This window comes from Carcharhinus amblyrhynchos, chromosome 5 (assembly GCF_965287045.1).
Source record: "Carcharhinus amblyrhynchos chromosome 5, sCarAmb.v2.hapA, whole genome shotgun sequence".
In the NCBI taxonomy this organism is placed as follows: Eukaryota; Metazoa; Chordata; class Chondrichthyes; order Carcharhiniformes; family Carcharhinidae; genus Carcharhinus; species Carcharhinus amblyrhynchos.
This window is the reverse complement of record NC_137328.1, coordinates 101,944,583-101,970,788: the sequence shown is the minus strand read 5'-3', so window position 1 is coordinate 101,970,788 and position 26,206 is coordinate 101,944,583. Positions and strand designations below refer to the sequence as shown.

The 26,206-nt window shown below is 44.3% G+C and overlaps 1 protein-coding gene across 1 annotated transcript in view; it reads left to right on the top strand.

The window, feature by feature from the left end:
- The window catches only part of dmgdh (dimethylglycine dehydrogenase), a 110,726-nt gene that overhangs the window by 38,863 nt on the left and 45,657 nt on the right, over positions 1-26,206 (top strand). The window contains exon 6 of the mRNA XM_080189342.1: positions 24,696-24,944. Within this exon, the coding sequence (XP_080045468.1) occupies positions 24,696-24,944 (249 nt within the window). The remainder of the gene's footprint in view (positions 1-24,695; positions 24,945-26,206) is intronic.

Below are 26,206 nucleotides of genomic sequence, written 5' to 3'. Positions count from 1 at the left end.
TGTAGTCAGCCTCAATTTTTCACCCCATAAGTGGATGTTTTATTTACCAGTGCCTTATAACTGGGTGCAAGGGTTCAAACAGATGATATGGGTTGTGTTGTGAAGATCCATGGGCATTTAAGACATACCTGTTCATAGAAATATAGAAGATAGGAGCAGGAGGAGGTCATTTGCCCCTTTGAGCCTGCCCCGCCATTCATTATGATCATGGCTGATCGTCCAACTCAATAGCCTAATTCTGCTTTCTCCCCATAACCTTTGATCCCATTCGTCCCGAGTGCTATATCTAGCTGCCTTTTGAATACATTCAATGTTTTGGCATCAACTACTTAATGTGGTAATGAACAGGCTCACCAATCTTTGGGTGAAGAAGTGTCTCCTCACCTCTGTCCTAAATGGTCTACCCTGAATCTTCAGACTGTGACCCCTGGTTCTGGACTCTCCCCACCATTGCGAACATCCTCGCTGCATCTACCCTGCTGAGTCCTGTTAGAACTTTATAACTGCCTATGGGACCCCCCTCATTTGTCTGAACTCCAGCAAAACCAATCGTAACCTGGTCAATCTCTTCATACTCCAGGCCCGCCATCCCCGGAATCAGCCTGGTAAACCTTCGCTGCAGACTGTGGTGATACATGGCAAAGATGGTGACCACTTACAACCAGGTCGGCGGTTCATTTTTCGACTCAGCATATAAATCAACCCCCGTATTTGGAGGGCTTCAAAGGTTGACTTATATGCTGGCATCTATGGTGAACAGTGCTGAATTTAGACTTGGTGAGGCCTTAAGCTATATAAAGCTTGGAGGCCCTTTGTTAAAAAGTTACACCAAAAGGTCTCACAAAGGTGCTTACCAAAGCAGGACCAAAAAAAATTGAAAACATAATTATGCCTTTTAATTATTTAATAGCAAGGTATTTAAAGTGAAAAATACAAATTATTTTCAAATTAATGCTGATTACATATTTATCATTTGGCTGGCTTGATCTCTCTCATAGATTATAATATAGTACACCCTGGAAACAATACTTAAATGTAATTTTTAAAATAATTTTAAGATACATTAATATATATACAAAATGCTGACAAAATAAGTAATCAGGATCACTTTAATTAATAAAAGTAGTAATGAAATCGTTTGCAAAATCAGAAAACTGATATCAGATACAACTTAAAACATTTTCTTTCTTGATTTCTCAAAAGCAAAATCATGAATTATGTCCTCAAATGATATGCTGCGCAACTTATTGCTTTCTATGCACATGATGCTAAGTGCAGACAGCTTGTCTTGAGACATGGTTGCTCTCAGTTCATTTTTGCTTCTCTTTAGCTATGTAAACCTTCTGAAATTTTGTGAGGCCCCTGCAGATTATGAGGCCCTAAGCTGTAGCTTGTTTAGCTTATGCCTAAATCCGGCACTGATGGTGAATGATCTAGACCATTCTAAGATGGGCCAATGATAGGCAATATTTAGAGCAGATTTCAGGAAAAAAATTCATTATCCTGTGTGTGAGTGAGTGACATTTTCAATGCTCTGTCAGTTTCTGGCTTGGAGGCCATCGGCTGCAATCTTATGTTCCTACTTGATGGGGAGAATAGTAAATTTTTCCCTGGATTGATTTGGGCAGATGACCTCACTTATCTGTGTTTATCATGTGATCTTTGATCTTGTTAGCCAGAGCAGGGGGGCATGGTGGCACAGAGGTTCGCACTGCTGCCTCGTAGCGCCAGGGACCCCGTCAATTCCGGTCTGGGGCGACTGTCTGTGTGGAGTTTGCACATTTTCCCTGTGTCTGCCTGGGTTTCCTTCCACAGTCCAAAGATGTGTAGATTGGGTGGGCTGGCCATGCTAAATTGTCCCTTGGTGTCTCAAAGTGTGTAGGTTAGAGGCATTAGTGGGGAATGTATGTGGGGTTATAGGGATAGGTCCTGAGTGAGATGTTCTGTAGGGGTGTCAGTGCAGTCTTGATAGGCTGAATGGCCACCTTCTGCACAGTAGGGAATCTATGATTCTGAAAAAGTTGCTTTTTTGAAAAAGGGCAGGGGAGTTATCACATCACAAAAAGGTAGATTGTCATCTTTGCTGAGTGCATAATTAGTTGTCACATTTCTTACATAATAACATTAAATACATTTCAAAAAGTACTTCATTGACATCTGGTGGTTGTGACAAGCGCTAGTAAATGGAATCCTTCCTTTCGCCAATAGAATACCCCTGAATTTGACTTAACGTGTGCCCAGAGCATGGTTGCAAATCAAGCACATGGTGAACCTAGTCACATAATCACATCTAACTACATTGTAGCATAGCAACTACTGACACGGTGTACACTCACTACCCTAACAAAATTAACTCTTAATTTAGAATACTAATATTAAAATTCTTCACATTTTTTACCGTGATTTTGAAAAATCAGTTCCTTGCCGAAGGTAAATGTAGTTCTGGCAATATTGACAAAAAAGGACTTGAATCCTGAATTGCTGGCATTATACAATGTAAACTGGTAGCCCTAATGCCCACAACGTGATGTTCAGAACGTGCTGAAACGGTATGTAACAAATATGACTTCTTCAGATGTTGAATATTCTTTTGCACATTTGTTTTGGGCAGCTTGCAGCTCCATAGTGCATTGGCAAGAAAGGAGATGAGAAAACACGCATTTCTCACAAACACTCGTCTTTTTATTTCAATGCCCCTTTAAATGTTGCTGTTGCCCTTCCCGTTGATTCTGAGCCAGAAATCTTGAAAGGCGTTACTGTGGCCACTTATTTATTGACATCAGCCAACCTTCAACGCTCATTTCCACCCTACTCTCACCATAATCAATATCCCTGCTGCTGCTGAGGCCACAAATTAATGGCAGAGGCTAATTTAAATAAAACAACTTCGAACAACAGAAGAAAAGACAATCTTCTAGATTATACCAATTAAAAGTCAGAAGTTTTACTATTAAAATTTTGTTTTGCAACAGCGAACACTCCTACTAGTTCAGGAGATCGAACAATTCCATGAAAATTACATGATTAGAAATTGTTTTTACACTGACCAGATGTTTTTCCAACAATTAATGAGCTATTAATTATTCCTAAATCCTTTCCCTCACACCAACCCTCCCCTCCTGCATTTCAGCTTTCGGATAGTCTACTTGTGGTGAAGGGTGCACCAAACTTCTGATGAAGAAGCACTGTCACTCCATCTGGCAATTGCAGCCATCAGCTTGTTTACTGACTTGGTGCATAACTTTCAGCGTGGGGATCAGCCTATGGTGGGTGAACAGGCATGAGTGGGCTACAGCCAGGGCGGAAAGGATAGTGTGTGGGCCAGATCACTGGAGTACCAGTTTGCAAATAGGTTCTGCTGCAGAGGGCACAGATGAGGATGCCAATGAATCAGCCTATAGGATAATGCTGATGGGCATGCACGCTAAGCTGCTTTGTGCATTGGCAGGACTACCACAGAGTCCGTTGTCTCTGCCAAAAGTCAAAGTTCCAGCTTGGTACAGGGCTTCTTGCAGACCTTGGAACTACTCGTTCCAATATGGAAGTGATGGTTAACTCCACGATGGTACTTGAGGACCCACCATGATGCAGCAGCTGATGCCCAATATCTAATCTTCCATTGCAACACAGGCAAAAGTTTCCTATTGTTGTAATGGATACTGAGACTGAGGTCATGAGCTTCACATTTATTACCATGCAGGCTGAGACTGCTGCCATCATGGAAGCGTTCAGAGAGACTTAAATAATGGAAAAAAGCGGATGCTGGAATCTAAAACCAAAAGAGAAAACGCTGTAAAATCTCAGCAGGTCTGGCAGCATCTGTAAGGAGAGAAAAGAGCTGATGTTTCAAGTCCAGATGACCCTTTGCCAAAGCTCAGAGAGGCTTGCGGGCTCTCACAGCAGTCCAGCATCTGTCCTCTAACAGATTACTAGGATTTCTAAGGCAGTGTACCGAGAAATTGGTAGTGGCTCCATGGTGCATAACCATGTTGTCAGGACAACACTCATCATACTCCTCTACCAGTGTCCTGGTTATGTCTCAGCCAGTTAATCTAGAACTGCTGCTTCTGTCAAGCTGGAGCAGAACTAAGCCTGACCCACAAGGCCCTGAGCTGCTTCAAGGCCTGCAGCCTCCCCAGGTGAATGTCAAAGGTCTTCCAGCAGCTGTGTTGCACCCATTGGAATGGCATTCTGAGGGAACACCAGATCAGGCAAAGAGACAAGGGTGCAGACTTCGGTTTTGTATATATTTTGGGAGGTGCTGTTGAGTGTAAATTATTATAGAGTTTATTTTGTTGATGGGTTTTATTTCAGAATTGTAACCAGAAGGACACTGCAATGCTCTGTAGCAGATAGATTGGAAACTGGGGAATTGTGGAGCAGCTCTGATGTGAGAATGAGATTTCAGGAATGCCCCCTCCCTTCCTCTTCCACTTCCTTGTCTTCATCCTCTTGAGATGGCCTCTGAAGGCTTGACGATACGGCTTATAGTCTCCTGAGAGCAATGTTACGGATGATTCTGCAAATCCACATCTTCTTTCCTCCTCCTCTCTGGCCAGTGTGAAGATGATGAAGTCTCCTCTCCCTCGATGCAGGACTTTCTCGCATGCGGTGACAGATGGCAAACTGCGAAATGCCGCTAATGTCACCTGCTTCCACCTGGATGATGCCACCAGCACAGAAATTTAGTGCGATGATGATCTTGACAGCCACTCCTTGCCCTGCTATAGGATTGCAGGTCAGATAGTAGGAGGTGACACAGTTTAGTGGACACCTTCTTGGGGAAACATAGGCATCTCAGACACTGCTTCCTTCTGATGTGGAGCTAAGGGAAAGACCCCCTGAAGACCCATGCTGGGTGAGGTCTTTTATTGTGAGCCCTCCTCACTCTTCACACAGCTCCCCCTCTCTTTCACCCATGCTCCATTTCCAACATATGAAGCAGCCGAGAGGCACTTCAACCATAACCCCTGTTGCTGAAGCAGAATTTCTCATGACGGAGCAGCTAACTTTCCTGACCTCGTTGTCAGGATCCAACATACTCTTGAAAATCCAAAAAGATAGCAAAACTCCACAAATAAAACAGAACACAGTACTTCCACTAATTCTGGTGGGTTTTATTTCAGAATTATAACCAGAAGGGACGGCACGGCAGAACAGTGATTAGCACCGCTGCCTCATAGCACCAGGGACTCGGGTTCGATTCCCAGCCTCGGGTTACTGCCTGTGTGGAGTATACAGATTCTCTCTGTGTCTGCGTGGGTTTCCTCCGGGTGCTCCGGTTTCCTCCCAAAGTCCAAAGATGTGCAGGTTAGGTGGATTGGCCATACCAAATTGACCCTTAGTGTCAGGGGACTAGCTCGGGTAAATGCATGGGTTACGGGGTAGGGTCTGGGTGGGATTGTGGTCAGTACAGACTTGATGGGTTGAATGGCCTCCTTCTGCACTATAGGATTCTATGATGCTGTGCTTGCAAAAAGAAGTCAAAAGCACTTCACTTGGAATTTGGCATACATAAAGATCACTCGCAGAGCTGAATACGTATTGAGTTGGGAGTGACCACGAGACAGCAGTGACTGGATCTCACAGTCCTGAATGGCCACAGATTGTCCGCCAAATAGGTATTAGAGAGACTGTTTAATGTCATGGTATGCTCACACTGCATGCTTTTAGCACATGTACGCCAGCTTGCATCCTGTCAGACAGGGCGTGCGCTAAGTGTGCGGAAGAGGTCCGACTGATATTTGTTGAGTTTGGGATTTCCGCAGGGCTGGCACCAGCCAGTTATCATGTGTCAATGGCATGGAAAGCACTGACTGCCGGCATCAAAAAACAAGGCCAAAAACGGAATAAAGCTGCACATGAAGTTCACAGTCAATAGGACAATCAACAACAGATCCAGAAATGTCAAGGCTGTAACCCCAACTCAGGGTTGATGAGAACTGTGGTGACAACGGAGCAGGCTGAAGCCAGTTATAACTGCAACAACTCAGATCTCAGGGACCTGACCTCAGGGATTGCTGAAAGCACTGAAAGAAAGAGGAGGGATCTTTTGATCATATTACTGCCTTGCTAGTGTGCCTTGTATTAACAGTATGAGCTGATCCATGTCTGAAATGTATTAAAATTTACTAAAGCAGATAATGATTTACAACAAGAGCTATGAAAAATGGTTTGCGTTCATTACAAAGAAGAAAACTTTGAAATGATTGCAGGATTTTGTTTTCCCATTAGTATTCTGTGACATCCTAAGATTTCACACAAGGGTTTTGCTTAGGTACTTAAAGTTGCTTAGGACTATTTTGGAATGTTTTGCTGAATGGCTTATTAGGGGTCAGCATGGTGGCACAGTGGGTGGCACAGATGCCTCACAGTGCCAGGAGCCTGGGTTCAATTCCTGGTTTGGGTCACTGTGTGGAGCTTGCACGTTCTACCCGTGTAGGTGCAGAAAAAATAGGGTTGTTGTGCTGGGAGACTTTAATTTCCCTTGCATATACTGGAAAGTCCTTAGGGCTTGGGGTCTGGATGGGGAGGAATTTGTAAAATTTGTACAAGAAGGTATCTACAATATGTAGATAGCCCAACTAGAGAGGGGGCTATACTGGACCTATTACTGGGGAATGAGGCCGGTCAGGTCATCAAAGTTTCAGTAAGGGAACATGTGGCAAATAGTGACCACAATTCTGCAATCTTTAGGATAGTGATGGAAAAGGATGAGTGTTGTCCTGCAGATAGGGTGCTGTATTGGGCGAAGGCTAACGATAGCCAGATTAGGCAACAATTGGTGGCCGTTGATTGGGAGAGGCTGTTTGAGGGTAAATCCACATCTGGCATGTGGGAGTTTTTTAAGGAGCAGTTGATGGGGCTGCAGGACAGGCATGTGCCTGTAAAAAGAAGGGATTGGAAAGGTAGGATTCAAGAGCTGTGGATAACCAGGGAAATTGAGAGCCTGATGAAAAAGAAAAGAGAGGCGTACATTAGGTCCAGGCAGCTAAAAACAGATGGTGCACTGGAGGAATACAGAGAAAGTAGAAAAGAATTCAAACGGGGAGTTAGAAGGGCAAAAAGGGGTCATGAAGTGTCCTTGGCAGACAGGATTAAGGAGCATCCAAAGGCATTTTATTCATACGTTAGGAATGAAAGAATTGTCAGGGAAAAAATCGGACCTCTCAGGGACAAAGGAGGGGAATAATTCTTAGAGCCCAAGGAAGTAGGGGAGATCCAAAATGAATACTTTGCATCAGTATTCATAAAGGAGAGGGACGAGTTGACTGGGAGTGTCTCAGAGGGAAGTGTTGACCCATTAGAGAAAATCTCCATTACAAGGGAGGAAGTGTTAGGTTTTGTAGAGAACATTAATGCTGACAAATCCCCAGGACGTGATGGCATCTATCCTAGACTGCTCAGGGAAACAAGAGATGAAATTGCTGGGCCTCTGACAGAAATCTTTGTCTCTTCATTGGACACAGGTGAGGTCCCAGAGGATTGGAGGATAGCGAATGTGGTACCGTTATTTAAGAAGGGTAGCAAGGATATCCTGGGTAATTACAGACCAGTGAGCTTGACGTCTGTGGTAGGGAAATTGTTGAAGAGGATTCTTAGAGATAGGATGTATACACATTTAGAACGGAATAATCTCATTAGTGATAGCATGGTTTTGTAAGAGGGAGGTCATGCCTCACAAACTTGGTGGAGTTTTTTGAGGAGGTGACAAAAACGGTTGATGAGGGAAGGGCCATGGTTGTCATCTATATGGATTTTAGTAAAGTGTTTGACAAAGTCCCTCATGGCAGGTTGGTGCAAAAGGTTAAATCTCATGGGATAAAAGGAGAGGTGGCTAGATGGGTGGAGAACTGGCTTGGCCATAGAAGACAAAGGGTAGCAGTGAAAGGGTCTTTTTCTGGCTGGAGGTATGTGATTAGTGGTGATCCGCAAGGCTCTGTACTGGGACCTCTGCTATTTATGATATATATAAATGATTTGGAAGAAGGTATAACTGGTGTTCAGTAAGTTTGCGGACGACATAAAGATGACCGGACTTACGGATAGCGATGAACATTGTCAGAGAATACAGCAGGATATAGATAGGTTGGAAAATTGGGCGGAGAAATGGCAGATGGAATTTAATCCAGATCAATGCAAAGTGATGCATTTTGATAGAACTAATTTAGGGGGGAGCTACACAATAAATGGCAGAACCATCAAAAGTATAGACACACAGAGGGACCTGGGTGTGCAACTCCACAGATCCTTGAAGGTGGCATCACAGGTGGAGAAGGTGGTGAAGAAGGCATATGGCATGCTTGCCTTTATAGGACAGGGTATAGAGTATAAAAATTGGCGTCTGATGTTACAGCTGTATAGAACGTTGGTTAGGCCACATTTGGAGTACTGTGTCCAGTTCTGGTTGCCACACTACCAGAGGGACATGGAGGCTTTGGAGAGAGTACAGAGAAGGTTTACCAGGATGTTGCCTGTTATGGAGGGTCTTAGCTATGAGGAGAGATTGGATAAACTGGGATTGTTCTCCCTGGAAAGACGGAGAATGTGGGGAGACTTAATAGATGTGTATAAAATTATGAGGGGCATGGATAGGGTGAACAGTGGGAAACTTTTTCCCAGGTCGGAGGTGACAAACACGAGGGGTCACAGGTTCAAGGTGGGGGGGGGGTGCGGTGAGATTTAACTCAGATATCAGAGGGACGTATTTTGCACAGAGGGTGGTGGGGGCCTGGAATGCACTGCCAAGCAGGATGGTGGAGGCGGACACGCTGGGATCGTTTAAGACTTATCTAGATAGCCACATGAACAGACTGGGAATGGAGGGATACAAACGAATGGTCTAGTTGGACCAATGAGCGGCGCAAGCCTGGAGGGCCGAAGGGCCTGTTGCCTGTGCTGTATTGTTCTTTTGTCTTTGTTCTTTGTGTCTGCATGGGTTTCCTCTAGGTGCTTCAATTTCCTCCCATGGTCCAAAAGATGTGCTGGTTAGATGAATTGGCAGTGCTAAATTCTCCGTCGGTGTATCTGAACAGGCGCCAGAGTGTGGCGACTAGGGGCTTTTCACACTAATTTCATTGCAGTGTTAATGTAAGCCTACTTGTGACGAATAAATAAACTTTACTTATTAAGGGTAATATCATTTAGAATCAAATGTAAGTTTGCTTATAGGCATGGCCCATTCCTCTCTGCCAGGAGATTTTCAGCCAAATGTGATGAACCTATGGTTGTCCTTAGTGTTGAGTGACATGGGTCTTCATGACTCAGCGAGCACATTATCCCAACAGGATGTCAGAGGGACCGGTCACCAATGGGACAGTTTCTGTTCAACCTTCATTTTTTAATACTTGTTATCAGGAGGCCTTGTTTACTTAACTCTACAGAAATACATTGACTGAGAACACATAGCTACTTGTGATTAGGATCAGTGTTTATACGGAAGAAGAAACACTTGCATTGACTGCTCAGTATTGTGATAAATACAAAAATCATCTTTATGTTTCAAAATTTCTGATGTAACTGCTGTGCCAACACTAATTTTTCCAGGCAACTGTAACTCTTGGCAGCTGAGCTACACATAAACATTGACAAACGCCGGAACAACAGGCCGTACGACCCTCACATGTCCAGGATACTCCTAAAAACCTTTCCTAATTTGTATTGCTCACAGCTCCTAGTGTTGATCTTCATTCTTTCCTGGTACCCCATCTACAAGTGATCATATTCAGAGCAAGCTCGGTGCTGCTGAACTGCTTTCCCCCTTCCCCCCAACTTTTCCAAAGTACATCTTTCTCCATCATGACTAATTTTGTCTTGCATACGTTAAAAAAAAACTGATGTTTGGAATAATTGCATTGAGTTACAGAAAAACCTACAGTGCGAAACAGGCTATGATCCGTGCCACTATTAATACTAAAAAGCATCTTAGCACTTTACCTCATGTTCCTCAATTCTCTCCTCTTCCATGAATGCGTCAAACCTTCACTGAAAAAAAGGCTGTGTTATCAGTTTCAACCTGACAGAGAATTCCACAGTCTCACCCACTCCCTATGTAAAGAAATGGTCTCTGTTGATGATGGAGTGTAGATTGATGGGGTGGTGATGGTCCCTACTTTTTGTGAACTTCTTTCTCCTCAGGGATCTGCAAGGTAACTTTCCTTTCTTTTACAAGATTGTGTAGCATGCAGCAGACAAATCTGAGTGTTCTAATTTCGCTGGTTGTTTTGGCAGCTCTTGCTGAGTTATCCAGACAGGAATGTTTGTTTCAGCTGGGACACAGCTGGTTTCGAATCCTCCTGTTGTATTATTCTGATTATAGCTGCACTCTGTCCGAGTTCCTGACAGCAGCCTGTCGATAGGGGGATATTTCTAAACCTCTACTAGCCAACCTGGATGGTCTGGGTGAAATTGAGGGAATATTGGGATTTTTTAAAAATTTATTTACAGTTCATGAGTATCATTGGCTGTGCCAGCATTTATTGCCCATCCCTAACTGCCCTCCATTTCAGAGGGTATTTGAGAGTCAACTACATTGCTGTAGTTCTGGAGTCACATGTAGGCCAGACCATGTAAGGACAGCAGATTTCCTTCCCTAAGGGATATTAGTGAACCAGATGAGTTTTACAGACATCATTAGACTTTTAATTCCAGATTGTTCAAGCTTCACCACCTGCCAGGGTAGGATTTGAAGCTGGGTCCCCAGGTCTTGCCCTGGGACTCTGGAGTACTCTGGATTACAATACCACTGTGCCACTGCCTCAAGTTGCTGCCTGGAAACAGGACACGTCAGTCACCACCTGTGGTTACAAACAACTTACACATGGAATGAATGAAAACCCTTCCTGTTGAAAAACAGTGGGCAGAATCATCTCTGAAATGGACAAAGTCCAGTGTTGGGTGGGGGAGCAGTGTTGAGCCCACCAAAGGCAATGACGGCTTTTTCTGCTATATTGCGCTGCACTTAGAGAAACCAGGAACCTATTGAGTCTGAGTCAGATAATGAGCCTCTGGACGCGGCCATGCCTCAGTTGCTGGAACTCTAAAGGCAAGGTAGGGAAATCAGCAAGGGATGTCTGCTGCAATCCTCAGATTGTAAGGACCCATGGAGCGATCCGTCCACCTTTAGTCTGAAGTTATTGCAGTGACAGGCCAATGTAGCAAGGTCCACCCTGGTAGATGGGTAGAGGCCAGTAGAGTCCTTAGTCCAAGACTTTTATTCTGCAGGAGCTGCACCCTACACCTGTCTGTGCCAGGGTGGAGTGGGACTTCTTGAGGTCTCTCCAGCTGCTCCTTTCTCTCAAGGAGGCAGCCAGGGTCCATTGGACACCAATGCCTCATGCTTCGCTTTCCTTCTCTCTCCACAGCCTTGAACATGCTGCTGTTCAGACTTGCCTGTGATCCTCTCACCCCTACCCTACTCTCCCTGCACTTCACTCCCCATCCATCCACCACTCACCCTGCATCCCCACTCACCCCCTTCCCCCACCCACCACGCCCTAACTCCCATTCCCCCACTCACCCCATCCTCTACTCACCCCCGTCCCCCACCCATTCCCACCCCTATTTCCTACACTCACCCCATTCCCCACCCACCCCCCAACCCCCACCTCCCAACATACCCCTGCTCCCCTCACACCCCCATCCACTACTTACCTCCATCCCCAACATTGCCCCATCCCTATTTCCTCCCGCACTCACTCCAGTCACTCCCATCCCCACCCCCCTCAAAGACATGGAGTTGCTCCAAAGGTGCTGCACCCCCTCTGAGCTCCCCTCGGATTTCTGCTCATTCCTTTTGAAACTAGTAACACATGGTGCCATCTGAGATCACGCCACCATGGACACTATTTAACATGGGGGTATGATTCTGACACATGTGCCCAATAATAAAGGCATTCTCAATGTTGAGTGCCAGCAAATGCAACCCATCACTGACCAGGATGGGGAGATGTAGTGAAATATCAGATACTCAACAATGTTCATTTGGTTGAAAAACTTAATTGGGAGGTATCAGGGAATGATACCGCTTTGTGACAGCCAGTCGTGGAACTGAGGCGTTAATTCATTTCAGTCCAAACTGGTTAACACTCATACCAGAATAGAAAACAGCAAGATGTAACATAGATTAAGAATTCAGTCCTTTGAATCAAAGGCAGTAATCACCATCTGATTGTTTTGTTGCTTGCTTTCCCTGATAGTCTTTGGGCCACTGGATCAACTCTTAGCAGAGTTGACCTTATCATGTGTATTAAGAAGCTAGCCTTGGAACTACAAACTATTCTCCTCTTGGCAAGTGCAGTGTGGCGGCTGTTTTTTGTGGCTTGTTCAGCTGCTCGTACTAGGTTACAGACCCGTGACTTCCTGGCTCCCCAGAATTAGGTTTGGGGGAGGCCAAACAATTTAAATAGCTAACATTGGATGATTCTGCCAATTTTACCCTGATGGTTGCTCTAAAAGATTTTGAAGGAAAATAAAACTTCTGACTCCAGCGTAGCAATGATAAAGACCCAGATTGAGCCCCGCATAGAACATGCGCACCCCTAATCTTCCAGGCATGCCCACACATACCCCCTCAACTAAGCACCCTCACCCCAACGGTATTCCTCACTCCCCCAAACCACATGGGATTTCTCCCATCCCCCCAGCCCCACACTGACCCAGCTCCTACCCCAAACTAAGCAAACTCCCCCCGACCCAGTCCAGTCCCACATCCCTGACCCTGATGTCCAACTCCTCACCCTGATGTCCAGCTCTCCTCCCGATGTCTGACTACCCCTCCCCTAATGTCCAAATTCCTACCTCCCTGATGTCCAAACCACTCACCACTCCATGTCCAACTCCTCAAACCCCAATATCCAAACTCCCCCCACCCCCGATATCCAACCTCGCCACCCCCTGATATCCAACAGCCCCATCCTTTTGATATCCAAACCCCCACCCTCTGATGTCCATTCGCCTCACCTCCTAATATACAACACCCCTACCTCCTGATATCCAACCACTGCTCCCTTTGCCCCAGTGATGTCTTGATTCCCCCCCGCCCCGCAGTGATGTATTAACCCCCACATCCCATTGACCTACCTTAGAAATGTACCTCTCCCCTTTCAATGGGACCTTTAAACTCACCTGCTTTTCGGCAGCTGGTGCAGTAGAAAGGGGATGTGTCCTCTTTGTTCTACTCACTTTAGATTTTGCCACTGCAGCTGGGGATGTGCTTCAGTGCCCACATCTCACCTGTACTGAGTCAGGAAGATTGGGCGAGACAGGCACTTTAGAACTTAAGCTTAGGTAAGTTGTTGTGGAGTAGCAAGCTGCATGCTTATTGTCACTCGGGGGAAGTTACGGCCTATTGGATCTTAATATTACAGGGATGCTGGGATGCGGACAGCTCAATGAATCCTATTGGCCCGTTCTTCCTCATTTATGTAATCTGGATTCATTGGGTGGGATTTTACACCCTTGCTCGTCCTGAAACCATAAAATCCCGTCCAAGGTCAATAGACCTTTCCCTGGTCCGCCCCTCGCCCGCTCTGATTCTCATGGCAAGCGGGACGATAAAATATGTGAGTTTTGATTTTGGGGCGCAATTTTCCCGTCCCTCCTGCCACAGGGATCATAGCAGGCAGGACAGGACCATCCAAAGGTCCGCTGACCTCAGGTGAGATTTTCCGCTCTTGGGGTGAGCGCGGCTGGATTTCCTATCCAGGATTTTCTATCCTTGTGTGCAATACTGCAAAAAAAAGAATGTTGCTGCATTTTATTGCAGCAAGGGGACCGTGCCGAGAGCTGAGTGGGAACGCTTCAGTAGCACATCTCAGTATTAACTTACGTACACAATAGTAGAAGTAAACAAACACAAGAGCTGACTGTCTGGAACATGTTGTCCATTTAGCATGAACCGTGAAGGAATGACGATGAGGGCGAAGTTGAACCTAGATGAGAGCAGTTCCTGGACTTGAGCTGTCTTCAGCTGGAAGCACAGACTGAGCCAACAGCTATAACTCCTCTTGAAGTATTAATCAGATGGTGTGTAGTGCAACTGAAATAACAGAACATCTTGGAAATTAGTTACCTCATGGAACAAAAATGACAGCACATTTTCAGTTCCTTAAACAATTTATATTTGTGGAGATTCTTAGTGGGGAAATTGCTTTCTAAGTTAAAAAGGTTTTTTAAAAATATTTTAAATTAACTGAAATTGGCACTGCTGCCTTACAGCGCCAGGGACATAAGTTTGATTCCCAGCTTGGGTCACTGTCTATGTGGAGTTTGCACGTTCTCTCAGTGTCTGTGTGGGTTTCCCCCGGTGCTTCGGTTTCCTCTCACAGTCTGAAAGGTGTGCTGGTTAGGTTGATTGGCCAGACTAAAGTGTGGCGACTTGGGGATTTTTACAGTAACTTCATTGTAGTGTGAATAAATTTAAATATCAGACACAACAACAGCAACGTTGGTTGAAAAACTTGACCTTGAGGTGGCGGATGGAGTTTAATACGGAGAAGTGTGAGGTAATTCACTTTGGCAGGAATAACAGATGTGTAGAGTATAGGGCTAACGGGAGGACTTTGAATAGTGTGGATGAACAGAGGGATCTAGGTGTATGTGTACATAGATCACTGAAAGTTGGGAATCAAGTAGATAAGGTTGTTAAGAAGGCATACGGTGTCTTGGTGTTTATTGGTAGGGGGATTGAATTTAGGAGTCGCAGCGTCATGTTGCAACTGTACAAAACTCTGGTGCGGCCGCACTTGGAGTATTGTGTGCAGTTCTGGTCCCCACATTATAGGAAGGAAGTGGAGGCTTTGGAGAGGGTGCAGAGGAGGTTTACCAGGACGTTGCCTGGTATGGAGGGGAGGTCCTATGAGGAGAGACTGAGGGATTTGGGGTTGTTTTCGTTAGAAAGAAGGCAGCTAAGAGGGGATCTTATTGAAACATATAAGATGATTAGAGGTTTAGATAGGGTGGATAGTGATAGCCTTTTTCCTCGGATGGAGAAAGCTAGCACGAGGGGGCATGGCTTTAAATTAAGGGGGGGTAGTTATAGGACGGATGTCAGGGGTAGGTTCTTTACCCAGAGGGTGGTGAGGGATTGGAATGCCCTGCCTGCTGCAGTTGTAAATGCGCCTAGTTTGGGGGCGTTTAAGAGATCCGTGGATAGGTTTATGGATGGAAAGGGATTGGTTTAGGTTAGAGGGTCATTGTTTTTTAACTGGTCGGCGCAACATCGTGGGCCGAAGGGCCTGTTCTGCGCTGTAATGTTCTATGTTCTATGTTAAACTCCTGTCAGGTGGAGTAGTCCCTAACTGTCTGTTACTTTTTAATTAGTATGTTTGACTTAAAAGAGTGGCGCAGCACCCTTGCAGCTCAGTTTGTGCAAACAAAGAGAATCCATTTAGACAGACTGATCAGAGTTCAGTAAGATGCCTTTGTGTTGCACTTCCAGATAGTGATATCTGGAAACAACTGGTGAGCACATCACAGTCTCATTAAACTATGCTTTAGGCTAATCAGTCCAGTTGTTTAAATTTCTGATTTGACATGAGAAACCTGCTCATACTTTGACATACTTCATAAATTTAATATTTGTAGTATTTTGATCAATGCAGGTGTTTGGATCTCACAGTGACGTTTGGAGTGTCCCGCAGCCTTGACAACTCACATAAGCACCGGGAGGTTTCTAACCTACAAATATTTGCCATCCATCACAACACAGTATTTCCAAATAATATTTGGAACAAACAGAATTCAGCAAAAATAAGTGAAAGTGAAATGTTTCAGAATTGAGATTGGATAGAAATCATGCAGTGAAAGTGAATGGGTGTCAGGTAGCCCGTCAATCACATGTTAATGAGATTCAATAATTAAAATCAGACGGGACTTGCTCCTATGAGAATGGCATGGTGGCACAGTGGTTAGCACTGTTGCCTCGCATCACCAGGGATCTGGGTTCGATTCCCGGCTTGGGTCATTGTCATAGAATCATAGGATCCTGCAGTGTAGAAGGAGGCCATTTGATCCATTGAGTCTACATCAAACACAATCCCATCCAGGACTTATCCCCATAACTTCATGCATTTTACCCAAGCTAGTTCTCCCCCTGCCACCCCCCCAACACTAACAGGCAATTTAGCAAAGCCACTCCACCTAACTGCACATCTGTGGACTGTGGGAGGAAACCAGAGCACCCGGAGGAAACGTATGCAGGCATGGAAAGAATGTGCAAACTCCACACAGACAGTGACCTGAGTGTCTGTGTGGAGTCTGCACGTTCTCCCTGTGTCTGTGTGGGTTTCCTCTGGGTGCTCCGGTTTCCTTTCACAGTCTGAAAGATGTGCTGATTAGGTTGATTGGCCATGCTAAATTATCCCTTAGTGTACCCGAACAGGCGCTGGAGTGTGGCGTCTAGGAGATTTTCATAGTAACTTCATTACAGCGTTAATGTAAGCCTACTTGTGACGCTAATAAAACTTAAAACTTAAACGATGTCATTCGGGTGCGCTGCCTGCCTCCACGTCCGCACTGATCCTCCTGCTGAATCTCCTCCTACAGTGAATCCAAATTCTTGATGTGTGGGGGGGTTTTGGAGGTCAATGCTAATGGAGCTCAGCTGATATGTTACCTCTCTGCAGCTTGCTGGGTAGTTTCTCCCCATTTATTAAATCACTGGCCGCAATAAATTGTGTGATGAAATGGGCTGGTCAGCACGCCAATCATATAAAATCAGCCAGACTTCATTCCCATGACTGGCAGCACAACAGCACAGTGGATAGCACTGCTGCCTCACAGTGCCAGGGATCCGGGTTCGACTCTGGCTTCAGGTCATTGTCTGTGTGGAGTTTGCACATTCTCCCTGTGTCTGCATGGGTTTCCTCTGGGTGCTCCAGTTTCCTCCCACAGTCTACAGATGTGTGGGTTAGGTTGATTGGTCGTGCTAATTTGACCCTAGTATCACGGGGATTAGCAGGGTAAATATGTGGGGTAATGGGAACAGGGCTTGAGTGTGATTGTGGTCGATGCAGACTCGATGGACAAATGGTCTCCTTCTGCACTGCTGGAATTCTAGGATTCACTGATAGCGCTTGGGTGCATCTCCACTCCAGCCTCATTGGTAGGGATTCAGTTCTCCATTAATTTAGGTTGATTGGCCATGCTAAATTGACTCTAGTATCAGGGGGATTAGCAGAGTAAATATGTGGGGTTACAGGAATAGGGCCTTGGTGGGATTGTGATTGGTGCAGATTTGATGCGCCGAATGGCCTCTTTCTGCACTGTAGGGATTCTGTAATTCTATGAAGTGTGCCCTCAAGGAAGAATGCGTAAAGTTATATGAGGCCTTGGCATGAACAAGCAATATACCTGGACAGGGTGACTTTGTGCCCCCACTCCATTAAACTTTTATGTTTAAAACGGGAAGCCACTTACATTGGCCACAATGTCATGACCATTATTCATTTGTAAAAATGTAATTTCAAAGTTGCTGGTGTTATTCGCTAGTTTGTGTAATTATATAAAAGTATATAGCAACTTAAGAAACTAATTCAAATAAAGTTCCCAAGTACATTATAATGAGGAGGATCTGACATCCATTTGCTGCGGCAACATTATGGCCCAAAGCAACATTTTAAGACCAAATAGGTTATCTAAAAACTCATAAAACATGTGTCCAGGGATGGTCTGCTAATAACATTGAAGTGAGCTTTGGAGCAGAATGTTAATAGTGCCCACAGTCTTTTCTGCATCAAGGGCCTTCAATGTTTCTTGATTTCAAGTGGAGTGAATGAAGTGAGCTGCAGGCTGACATCTGTCTTGATGAGGATCTCGGGAAGAGGCAGAGATGGATCGCTCCCTCAGCACCTCTGGCAGAAGATTATTGCATTGATGCGCTGGGCTCCCCTTTTGTTGGAATTCTTTTCCCCAGGGCCATTGAATATATTATTAGACCGACTTTTGGTCTAAAGGAAGTCAAGCGTTACAGGAGTCAGGCAAGAAAGTGGCACTTAAGCCTTAGTCTAATTAGCTGTGATATCACTGAATAGTGAAGCAGATGCAATGGGTTGAATGGCCTACTTTTGCTTTTATTTCTTATGATCTTATGAGTCAGTTTACAGCTTACGATAATGAGGCTGTGACCTCCCATCTTGTAAACAGCAACATCCACAAAGTGAGATCTTGATGGATTCAGGAGGTAAGCACCTTCTCATTTACCTCTTGATCCAGGTGCCTGCCTAAGAAACCTCCACAAACGCCACCCCCTCCCCAAGCCCCACAACATCCTGCCCTAACATACCACTCCCATTCCAGCAGTACCCTGATTTTCTCCCCCTCCAGATCCAGATGCCCCCTATCATCACCACGCCTGCTGGTGGTGGGTGTTGCCATGCATCTGCTGCCCTTGTTCTTCAAGGTGGTGGAAGTGGCAGGCTTGGAAGGTGCTATCAAAAGAACCTTGGCAAGTTGCTGCAGTCCAGCTAATAGATGTTAAGAACTGTTTTCACTCTGCGCTGGTGGTAGAGGGAATGAATGCTTAAGGTATATAAATGTAAGTAAATAGTCCTCTTTCTTTCCTACGTCCCTAAATTCTATTCTTTAACGACAGTTAAAAAATGTTCTTCAAAAGAACAGTATTTCAGAAACAATGTTTGGAATAAGATTATTGCTATTGCCTTCAAGGAAAAACACATTTGTACAAAGGAATAAACTGAATATTAATTCTAATACCATTGATGGACTGAAATTCATTCCCATCTGCCCCAGATGAGCTAAATTGCGATTTTTTCATTGGATCACATGTTCTTTCTGAGATACAACAGCAATTCTTTGATGTTATCCCTTCCACAAAGTCATGCTATTGATGATCAGCATTCTTGGTGGCAGACGGGATAATGCAACCTTTTCAGCTACTCAGAAGGGTGTATTGAGCCTTGTGATAGAAACACATTGTTATGGCATTGGAATGAAATAAAAGTTTGCACTTATGTTGGACCTTTCACCGCCCCCCCACTCCCACCACCACCACCCCCACCCTAGAGGACACCACAAAGCACTCTATAACCAAGAGATTACTTACGAAGGCCAAGCTGTTGTTAAATAGCTACCTAGATCCTGTGGGTTGGAATTCCATTCCAAAGCTCTCTTTCTTTAACATGCTCCTTAAGCATCACCTTTAAACCAAAAACTTCCATTAAATCCCAGTGGATTTCTTTCTCTGCATATTGGGAGCAGTCTTGCAGTATTGGGAACCGAGTGTATGGTGTCGAAATTTGCTGATGACACCAAGATTGGTGGAAAGGCAAATTGTGCGGAGGGTGTGGAGAGTCCGCAGAAGGATCTAGATAGGCTGGGCGAATGGGCCAGGAAATGGCAAATGGAATTTAATGTTGGCAAGTGCGAGGTGGTCCACTTTGGTAGGAATAATGGTAGGAAGGATTATTACTTACGTGGAGAAAAACTGCAGCAGGCAACGGTGCAGAGGGACCTCGGGGTCCTTGTGCATGAGTCGCAAAAACCCAGCTTGCAGGTGCAGCAGGTGGTCAGGAAGGCGAATGGGGTGCTGGCCTTCATAGCGAGGGGGATTGAATATAAAAGTAGGGAGGTCTTGCTGCGGCTATAAAGGGCATTGGTGAGGCCGCAGCTGGCGTACTGTGTGCAGTTTTGGGCGCCGTACTTACGCAAGGATATTTTGGCCTTGGAGGTTTACTAGGCTGATGCCGGAGTTGAGGGGGTTGAGCTATGAGGAGAGGCTGAATAAACTAGGCTTGTACTCGTTAGAGTTTAGAAGAATGAGGGGAGATCTCATTGAGACGTATAAGATGATGAATGGGATGGATAGGATAGAGGTGGAGAGACTCTTCCCGCTCAGAAAGGACAGTAGGACTAGGGGGCACAGCCTCAAAATAAAGGGGGGGCGGTTTAGAACGGAGTTGAGGAAGAACTTCTTCACTCAAAGGGTGGTGAATCTCTGGAATTCTCTGCCCGTTGAAGTGGTGGAGGCTACCTCGCTAAATATTTTTAAGACGCGGGTTGATGGGTTTTTGATAAGAGAGGGGATTAAGGGTTATGGGGAGAGGGCGGGAATGTGGAACTGAGCCACGACAGATCAGCCATGATCTTATTGAATGGCGGGGCAGGCTCGAAGGGCCAGATGGCCTACTCCTGCTCCTATTTCTTATGTTCTTACCAGAATTTGGCAGTTTTGGTTCCAGTGAGAAACTGACCGTTATATGATTGAAATCAATGTTTGGGTTGAAGAGGGAAATGTAACAGTTATCAAGATTTTAGATTTTGCTAAGTTCAACTTTATCAGAATGTGACAGAGACTGGCTGTTATCAGGTATAACCACAGATGAACAGTGGGAGGTGTTAGGGTACACTGAGGGAGAATTTAGCATGGTCAATGCACCTAACCAGCATGTCTCTCAGACTGTGGGAGGAAACTGGAGCACCCGGAGGAAACCCACACAGACACGGGCAAAACGTACAAACTCCACACAGACAGTGACCCAAGGAAAGAAAGGAAGGATGTGGAAGCATCGGAAAGAGCGCAGAGGAGACTTACCAGGATGTTGCCTGGTATGATGGGAAGGTCTTACGAGGAAAGGCTGAGGGATTTGAGGCTGTTTTCGTTAGAGAGAAGAAGACTAAGAAGTGACTTAATAGAGGCATATAAGATGATCAGAGGATTAGATAGAGTGGACAGTGAGAGCCTTTTTCCTTGGATGGGGATGGCTGGCACGAAGGGACATAGCTTTAAATTGAGGGATGATAGACATAGGACAGATGTCAGAGGTAGTTTCTTTACTCAGAGAGTAGTAAAGGCGTGGAATGCCCTGCCTGTAACAATAGTGGACTTGCCAACATTAAGGGTATTTAAATGGTCATTGGATAAATATATGGATGATATTGGAATAGAGTAGGTTAGATGGGCTTTAGATTGATTTCACAGGTCAGCACAACATTGAGGGCCGAAGAGCCTGTACTGCGCTGTAATGTTCTATGTTCTAAGCCGGGAATTGAACCTGGATCCCTGACGCTGTAAGGCAGCAGTGGTAACCACTGTGCCATCGTGGTGCCTGTGTTACGATCGTTATGACTGTTTTCAGTTTTGTTGACTTCGGCTGGTGAACAGTTGATTCTTCAGGCGTTCGATAGTTTGTGGGGATTTTGGTTCTTTTCCAACTATGATCCTTTTGCTGGCTGATTGGCTCTCACAGAAAGAGAGAGGTTTAGATGTTGCTGCAAAAGCTGGCTATCTTTACAGGGGCCCTGGCTCAGTTATTGTATTTTCTTCAGTGTTGCAAACTTTCGGCTGCTTCTCTCACAGCACACACACACACACACAGACACACACACAGACACACACACACACACACACACGGACTGACAGAACAACACAGGCTGGTAGAAAGCAGGCTTTTGACTGCCAGATGTGTGTATTCCAGGAGGACCCCTCTAGACCATTGTACACAGGGTCTTGGAGTTTAGACAGCCATTGTCCTTACTGGAGATGGCAATCAGTCTTTGTTTGGTTTTACAAATACCTTGTGTGGAAGCAGAGGAAGGGGTTCTGTTGTTCCTTCGAGAAATCCCTTGCAGCTATTCCTGCTTATTGTACATTCTCCATCATTTTTGGTGTCTGTGTCCATTTTTAAAAAAATACAACTCCAGTCTTTTAAAGTCCAATATTTCCTTGCATAATTCCGGGGTTTTTCTCCATCGCCATAACAATTTACCTAAAAGTGACTGTTATATGATTGAAATCAATGTTTGGGTTGAAAAGGGAAATGTAACAGTTATCAAGATTTTAGATTTTTCCAAAGTCAACTTTAGCAGGATGAGACAGAGACTGCCTGTTATCAGGTAAAACTCACAGAAGAACAATGTGTTCATAAAGGATTTTAGCTTAATATGGGACCAGTATACACCACCAAGGGCCAAGAACTCGATTTAAATCAATCATTGTTGGTAACATGACTGATTCCATAGCTTTACTAAGCCCAGTCTCTGCTGATAGCAACAAAGGTTTAATCTAACAAGGTTCCTACTTCCTTGGATACCTTTTCCAGACCCATTAGTTATGTTTATATAGTTACGTTGCCAGATATGTCTGTGTGGGTTTCTTCCGGGTGCAGTGTAGATAATATTGCAAATAAAAGTAAACTAACAGCAGCCATGCTGAATGGTTTGTGCTAGTCTTCATCAGAGAGGAAGACAAAACCGGGGAAACGGATGATGAATCAAAGACCGGAAGCCACTGAAACTAACATGAAAAAGAAAACAGATGTAGAAAACACCATGGCACTAAAGTCTGGTCGATACCCAGGAGCTGATGGCTTCCACCTTAGGGTTTTAAAGGAAATGGTTGAGGAAACTACAGATGCTCAGCAACATTCATCCAAAGTGCTCTCAATTCAGGGATTTTATCTCGCAATTGGAAAATTACGAATGTATGAAAGGTGAGAGTGAGAAGTGAGAAAATTGCAGACCTGTTGAGATTATCTATTTTCAACCAAAAATGCATTGATTTGAGTGTTATTGAAATGTTAGTCCAGCAGTTGCTGTGGGGAAGTTATTGCAATTTATGATAAAGTGCAGAGTGACTTAACACATTGATAAATCTGAGCTGCTGTGAAGAAGAGCGCTGCATCTGTAATGCCAACTGCATCTGTGGTTTTACCTGATAACAGCCAGTCTCAGTCACCTCCTGCTAAAGTTGATCTTAGCAAAATCTAAAATCTTAATAACAGTCACGTTTCTCTTTTCAACCCAAACATTGATTTCGATCATATAACGGTCACTTTGTAAATAAATTGTCATAAAGCTCATATCTAACAAACCAAATTAAATTTTATGAGGAAGTAACTAAAGTAGTGGGGAAGTGGTTTATAAGGATTTCCAAAATGCATTCTGCAGCAGATGGATTTCAACAGTGATTGTGAGGTAATTCAATTTGAACCAAAAACTGGACACCTTAGAGAATATTGTTTCAATGGAATAAAGATTTAAACAGTGAGGTCCAAGAGCTGTTGGGATCCATGTTCACCGATCACTGAAATGTTGAGATCAGGTACAAAAATAAATCAAAAAGGCAATGAGATATTAGCCTTTATATTGAGAGAGTCACAATATAATGTTGGGGAAGTCTCGCTATAGTTATTCATAGTCTTGGCTAGACTACTTCTTCAGAGGTATTTACAGATCTGAGCACCGCAAGTTAGGATAAATGTATTGGCCTTGGAATACCCCAAGGGTTCAATTGATTTGATTTATTATTGTCACATGTATTGGTATACAATGATAAGTATTGTTTCTTGCGTGCTATACAGACAAAGCATACCGTTCATAGAGAACAAAACAAGAGAGTGCAGAATGTAGCGTTACAGTCATAGCTGAGGTGTAGAGGAAGATCAACTTAATATAAGGTAGGTCCATTCAAAAGTCTGATGGCAGTAGGGAAGAAGCTGTTCTTGGGTTGGCACTGAAACTAGACTTACATTCCTGCAATCTCCTGGCTAAGAGTGATTTTATTGAGGTTTTTCAGATTTTAAAGGAAATTGTTGGGGGAATGAGGAAGGAATATTTTCTGCTCCTGTGGGAGTCTAGTTTAAGGGAACAAACTGTGAATGTTGGAGCCAGATCATTCGGGAGAGAAGTTAGGAAACACATCTTCATGCAAAGGATGGTACATTGTGTGGACCTGACTCCCTCCGACATCAATAGGCGCAAACTCAGTCAGTTATTTTACATCTGAGATCAATCATTTTTTACTAGAAAAAGGATTTAAGGATATGGAGTCCAACTGGGTAAATAGATAAGGATACGTATCAGTTCATATGTTCTCAATGCTGTTCCAGGTACTAGTGATACTATAGTTGGCAGACAACTCCACTAAACTTAGTTTTTCTTCCGTAACAACTTTTATTTGTCTCGGACCAATCACTATCAATTATACTTATCCACCTTCTCTGCAGATTCCATACAGGTAATCTTCACCTTTACCCCCCAGGTAATGACAGAAACATCAATCTCATTTCTTGTTTTGTTTCTGATCAACTCGAGTCTTTCATTTGTGAGTAGTTATGTTGCTCTTTTGCCACTCTGTTGTTATCAAGCATTATAGAGGCCATGGCCTTCACAACTGCCAGATAGATCTCTTCTCTTTAACTTACAGGTGGCACAGTGGCACAGTAGCTAGCATTGCTGCCTCACAGCTCCAGGGAGCTGGGTTCAATTCCTGGCTTGGGTCTATGCCTGTGTGGAGTTTGCACGTTCTCCCCATGTCTGCGTGGGTTTCCTCCAGGCACTCCAGTTTCCTCCCACAGTTCAAAGATGTGCGGGTTGGGTTGATTGGCCATGCTAACTTGCCCCTTAGTGTCCTGGGATGTGTAGGCTAGCGAGATCAGCGGGATAAATGTGTGGGGTTACAGGGACAGGGCCTGGGTGGGATTGTTGTTATTGCAGACTTGATGGGCCGAATGGCCTCTTTCTGCACTGTAGGGATTCTATGATTCTTATAGTGATTTTAAATTATAAACTGCAATTCACAAATATTAATAATATGATTTTGCTGCTGGTTTTTAATTTGAAAATATGCAAGTGTCCATTGTCAGCTAAGCTCATCTGAAGTTAGGTTGCTCAGCCCTTTTGCAAAGCTGGATCTGATGAATGAGTAGATAAAGCTCACTTTACTTGTTGTGTTGCAGGATTCTGGGCTCGTGAAATTGGGAATATGATTGGTTTGGATCATCCCCTGATCCCTGTCCATCATCAGTATGTCATCACAGCAACAGTCCCAGAGGTGAAGGCATTGAAACAAGAGCTACCTGTTCTCCGCGATTTAGAAGGATCATACTACTTACGTCAGGAGCGTGATGGTCTCCTCTTTGGTCCCTATGAAGATCAGGAGAAGATGAAGATACAGGAGTCTTGGCTAACGGATGGTGTCCCACCAGGTACGTGGAGGATATTATAGTTTCATTTAAAAGTATTCATTTGATATTGTATTTCATACAAGCGCTGAAGTATACTTCAAGGCAAGAGTAAGTATGGGAGGTATTTTCTCTGCACCAGCCCTGGTGACATTGTGAACATGTTTATAGAGAACTATATACATTTGTTCTACAGTTAACCTCAAAAAAAACTTCCTCATTTCTGTGGCCTTGATATTAAACATAGGAACGCAGGAGCTGACCATTCAGCCTTAGAGCGTGCTCCATTCAATAAGGTCATAGTTGATCATCTACTTCAATGCCTTTTTCCCCAAACTGTCCCCGTATCTCTTTATATCATTGATAGTTAGAAATCTGACTGTACTCCGGGGAAGAGAATTCTAAAGATTCACGACGCTCTGAGTAAAGAGATTTCTCCTCATCTGGGTTCTAATTGACCTACCCTTGGTTTAAAGTTGTGTCCTCTGATTCTAGATTTCCCAACCAGGTAAAACATCTTACCTGCATCTACCCAGTCTATCCCTTTCAAGTACTTTGCAGGTATCATTGAGATCACCTCTCATTCTTCAAAATTCTTGAGAATACAAGTCCAGTTTCCTCAATCTCTCATGGGACGGTCCTGCCATCCCAGGAACAAGTCTGGTGAACTTTAGTTGCACTCCCGCTATAATGTCTTTCCTAAGGTAAGAGGACCAAAACTGCATACTTGCTCCAGGTGCGGTCTAACCAAGCTTCTATAAAATTGAAGGAAGACTTTGCACTTGAATCCTCTTGTGATAAAGGCCAGTATACCATTAGCCTTCCTAATTGCTTGCTGCACCTGCATGTTAACTTTCGATGACTTATGACGAGGACACCCAGATCCCTTTGTACAACTACTTTCTAATTTCTCATTAAAGAAATACCCTGCATATCCACTCCTCCTACTTTACATTTTTCCACATGATATTCTGTCTGACATGTTTTAACCCACTCACTAAGCCTTCCAAATCCTCTTGAAGCAGCTTTGCATCTTCCTCACAACACACGTTCCCACCTAGTTTTTGTGCCATCAGCGAACTTAGAAATATTGCATTTGGTCCCCATATCGAAAACGTTGATATGTTTTGTGAACAGATGGGGCCAAGTACTAATCCTTGTGGTACACCACTAATGATGATGTGGATATGCGGGCGTTGGACTGGGGTAAACACAGTAAGAAGTCTCACAACACCAGGTTAAAGTCCAACAGGTTTATTTGGTAGCACAAGCCACTAGCTTTCGGA